The sequence below is a fragment of the Morone saxatilis genome, unplaced genomic scaffold (genome assembly GCF_004916995.1).
Source record: "Morone saxatilis isolate NCDOM2014 unplaced genomic scaffold, NCSU_SB_2.0 Contig2, whole genome shotgun sequence".
Taxonomy (NCBI): domain Eukaryota; kingdom Metazoa; phylum Chordata; class Actinopteri; family Moronidae; genus Morone; species Morone saxatilis.
This window is the reverse complement of record NW_023339762.1, coordinates 1,747,093-1,751,677: the sequence shown is the minus strand read 5'-3', so window position 1 is coordinate 1,751,677 and position 4,585 is coordinate 1,747,093. Positions and strand designations below refer to the sequence as shown.

Genomic DNA, 4,585 nt, shown 5'->3' with positions numbered 1-4,585 from the left:
ATCTCACTGTTCTGGTTGCATAAAAAAAGTGTTCTGTGTTCTTTATATTGTGACTTGTCATCATCATAATAGATCGCCTTGCTTACAGTATCGCAATATATTGCAGTATATTGAATCGTTGACATTGTGATACATATCGCATTGCCAGATTCTTACTGTGCCCCGTCAGGGCCTTAATAGTGTACATTCATCGGACATGTGACAGGAAACCAAAACGCCACAGGGTTCTTGATTGATAGAACATGAAGAGCTTTAAAAATGACAGCACTTGAACTGCCTCTGATATCATCACAGGAATGTCTCATTGATTGCATTTCTGCCACATATGAATGTGTGAATTAGATACTGAAGAAAGAAAGTCCTGTGACTGAAGAGGAAAAGCTATTGTTGGAAGTAATTACCTCTGACGACACGACCATAGCAACAACTCTAAAGAAACTGCTGCACTGTGGTAAGAAACACAACAACACACAATATACAAATGTGAAATTCAACTTTATTAAACAGACAGCAGAATATTCTAATAAATTGATGACTTTCATGAAAAAACTGTAGCAAGTCATAATAGTCATTAATTAATGCTTTGACAGCAAAATAGTTTGACACTAACACAATAAAAGACAATAATAAAATAGATAAAAGTCAGTATAAACATTTAAAAACAAGAATACAATGAAATAAATAATTATTCATTAATGGCAGTAAAATATTCTAAACAAAAGTCATGAACACTTTTAGCAGCTTGTTAGATTATTTCTAATGTCACAATAAAAGAGTACTCCACTCATTAAGCAATGCAGTAGGACAAAATGTAGATCGTCTTTTATTCCATGCATTTTTTTCCTTGTCAAAACATAGCGCCTACATTAGCCACAATGCAACTTGACTGCCGACAGTTCAGTCGGAGATTATGCTAGTAGCTGCTAATGTAGCCTTGAGCCACTTGCCTTAAACAGAGATGAGGAACAGGCTGCAGAGGTCTGGTAAGCGTACCACCCCCCGAGATTTATATCATTTTCAAACGTATAGTCTTCAGCCCAAATGACGCCAACTCAAGTGACATCACTAAAGGCAATTAATCTGACAACTTTTTCACATTTGCAACAGTACTCCCAAGACCTGTAAAAAATTGATGTGTAAAATCGCTGTAGTTCACCTTTAACATAGAACAGAATAAGATATAATGGAGCTTGTACCCTGTGTGTCCTTATATGTTACACTCTGTCTTTGCCCCAATGGTAGCAAGATTGCCTTTACGTTTAGCCAATAATGCATTTCTTTCTCTGATGATAATTACACATTTGTTAATTAAAATGCACTGCCTCTCTGTTCCTTTTAGATGTTGCTTCCTGTCGTCTGTGCAGGGTTTCTCAGTCATCAGAACATGGAAAGAAGGGCATGGAAAGCTCTCAACTCTCAAGGTCTGTTCTGCAGGGCAGCTCTTCAAAGGCTCTCCTCAAGTCAGTGGAAGCAAAAACTCCACTTGAGTTTCAGCCAGATGTTTTAAGGTTAGGAGATGAGGCTGACCAAGATGTGTCCAAGGACAGCCCTCTTTTATTGGAGACTGACAATAATTCAGATGTTAGGAGACATCAACGAACAGAGGAGGATGGTGAGGTAGTCAAGAGGGTGAAGAAAGAGAGCAGTGGCAAGGAAAAGGCAGAAATCAGTCAGAGAAGCAGTGAAGGTGTTCAGGAGGCCACTTCTTCTCCTCAGTTCTGCTCCAAACACCAGCGATGGGTGAAGAGCATCCTGCAGGAGTGTCCCGACGAGTGCTCAGAAGAGTTGCTGCTTCAAGCTAATATTTCTTCATCTCCCCCGTTGTTCCAGTCGTCTTCTTCCACCTCTTCATCACAGGACCTCACCCCGTCTGACCTCATCCCATGCCCCCCAAACCAACAACATTCACTTCCACAGACCTCCACCCATCTTCAGACAGCAGCTCAGGCATGTGAACAAGCAAACCCTGAAGATAAGCTGAGCTCTGGATCACCTGGATCATCAACCGGTACCCCTCAAACAGAACCACTACCTCAGGCCCCCTTATCCAGAGACACTGTGCTGCCCGCCCTTTTGTCGCCGGTGGTCCGATTGATAGACATTGCCTCCGTCAGAGGAATCTACCCAACCTTTAAACCCCATCAAGCATCTCCAAAAATTTTTACCATGTCTAATAAGAAACAGACCCCTTCCACTTCCAGTCCTCAGGTCCTAACCTCTCCACACTGCCATATCTCAGGAAGAAATGTCATGTCTCAGGGAACAATGAAAGACTTGTTTAACCAAACAGGAACCGTGGCCCCAACAAATCCCCCAAACACAATGCGCAAAGTGCAAACAACTCCTGTATCTCAGGACGCATGTAACTCTACCAGCTGTACACCACAAAGCAGACAGTCTTTTTCCAGACTTTCAATGAAGTTTAGACGGGCTTGTACTACCACCAGACATTCACAGGCTCTGGATGGATTCAGTCAAAACCCTTTAGCTGCCCAAACAACCTTCCGGACAAGTTGTCCACCTTTGCCCGACGACTTCAATGTCTCTGAGCTTCTTACACAAGATGCTTCTACCTCTACTTCTCATTCAGGGACACTGTCCTCCGTTTGTACTGCTAACCAAATCCCTTTATCTGAATCATCTCGACAAGTTCTACTTCAGAGTTCCATCAAACCTCATCTTCAGACACACAACATTAGTCCTTCTCAAACAAAGACCCTACCATGCTCCACTGTCATCTCCTCGACCACCAACTCTGATTGCACGGCTGTCAGATCTGAAACCAGGTGCACGGCTGTCAGATCTGAAACCAGGAGGGTCCAAGGAGCCCAGCTGAGGTTATCGCTACCCAGTCAGGCCATGCTGCTTCAGTCCAAGCTGCTAAAGCCCTTCGTGAGTCTTACCAGGCTGAGCACTCAGGAATGTTATCAGTGGACCAAGGGGAGATCCTCAAGTTGCTATGCAGAGTCTGTGGTACAAGGGAGCAATGGCTACATTGATGTGGACAGCAGGAAGGGGGAGGAAGAAGATGAATATTCTTTTGATCTGAACACTCTTTACTCCAGTCATTCTTCAAGCTGTGACAGCGAGGACTCCCTTGAGTGTGACCCTGACTACAAACCTTGCATTAAAAAGAAAAGACTTCTCTATGAGTATGTGAATGCAAGGAGCCAAATTCATACATGACATTTGAGCATATGGACTATAGGCTGACAGATACTGGAATTTTGAGATAAATACTGATATCGATTACTGATGACTATGTATTGGCCAAGTGTACATATTTTTTACATGCACGTATAAAATAAACAATTTTGATAAGGATCCATTAGATTTGTTTTTAAAGAATTGTCACCAAGATGCATACTAAGCGGGACATTTTACTTTGTAAAAATCAGTGTTGGTGCTTTCTGGTGGACAAACCATGTAATGGTAACACTGTTCTGGAAAAAACTGTTTTTTACATTTCTGTACTGCAATTTCTTGTTACTGTTCCTGTTACTTGTCAGTTATTTATGATTCTTAGCTCTTTTGTGGAGTTAATTTAAATACCTTTTAAAAGGACATGATGAGATCTCTGGCTTCCACTTCTGATTGAAGGGTGGTGACTGAACTATTGGACAAAAAAAGACTAATGTATATGTTGCTTCATACATTTATAAAGCTGTTGTGTGACCTTATGAATTTCAGAGTGTTCAATTCAAGCGTTGTCATTGGAAAGCATACAATTTGAAAGGTCTTTAATACCCACCTGTTGTCAGTTATTATCATAGCATTTCCTGTTTTGTCTGTACAGTTGTTGACAAATCAGTAACAAACATCAACCTCTCATCGGAGCCTTGTTTTTCTGTTGGTCAGTTGGTTGGTCCACACTGAGATGTCGCTACTTCTGTACCAAATGAAAAATCTCTCTACTCGATAGACTGGCACAACATTTTGTACAGATGACATGATTGCAAGATGACATATCCTATGACATATCCTATTACTTTTCCTCTAGCACCACCATGAGGTTGATACTTTAAACGGTCTCGATGTGGTGGTGTGGCTTTTTGGCTTCTGAAGGGGGATGCAGCAGAACAAATTTGAGAACCACTAAAAGCAAAAGTTTGGAATACCTTGTCGGTTGATGTAAGGCAGACATGGACCCGTACCCCACGGACCACCCACTCAGGGTCATGTCTACTTTTCTTTGGCCAGTTATGTGCCTTTCTCCTGAGTCAGCCAATCAACTTGGTGGAGGTCAGCTCTGTATGGAGGAGTGTCCAGTGGCACGACCAACTCTTTGCATGCTGAAATGTGTGAACAAGAGTGGTTGAAAAAATGATATAGACGTAAGCAGCATATCACCAAGGGTCAGCAGTGAGGTCAACAGTAACCCCTGCTGTTTGCACACATGTGTTTACACAGTGAATCGTAGATAGGGCCTTTGTGGTGGAGGTAAAATGAGGACACTGGTTACTGGCTTTTGCCTTGAGGATTGATTAGTAACTGTGCCCTTGAATGATACATTCTGGACAGAAAGTTCAACTAGGGATGTAACGGTATGAAAACTTAACCTTGTGGTGACTCACAATGAACACGG

General features: G+C 42.0%; 1 protein-coding gene across 1 annotated transcript in view; it reads left to right on the top strand.

Annotated features, from left to right (window-relative positions):
* The window catches only part of LOC118329916, a 9,493-nt gene extending 5,813 nt beyond the window's left edge, over positions 1-3,680 (top strand). Inside the window, exons 6-7 of the mRNA XM_035664264.1 lie at positions 343-451; positions 1,340-3,680. Of these exons, the coding sequence (XP_035520157.1) occupies positions 343-451; positions 1,340-3,186 (1,956 nt within the window). The 3' untranslated portion in view covers positions 3,187-3,680. The remainder of the gene's footprint in view (positions 1-342; positions 452-1,339) is intronic.
* The last annotated feature ends 905 nt before the right edge of the window (positions 3,681-4,585 follow it).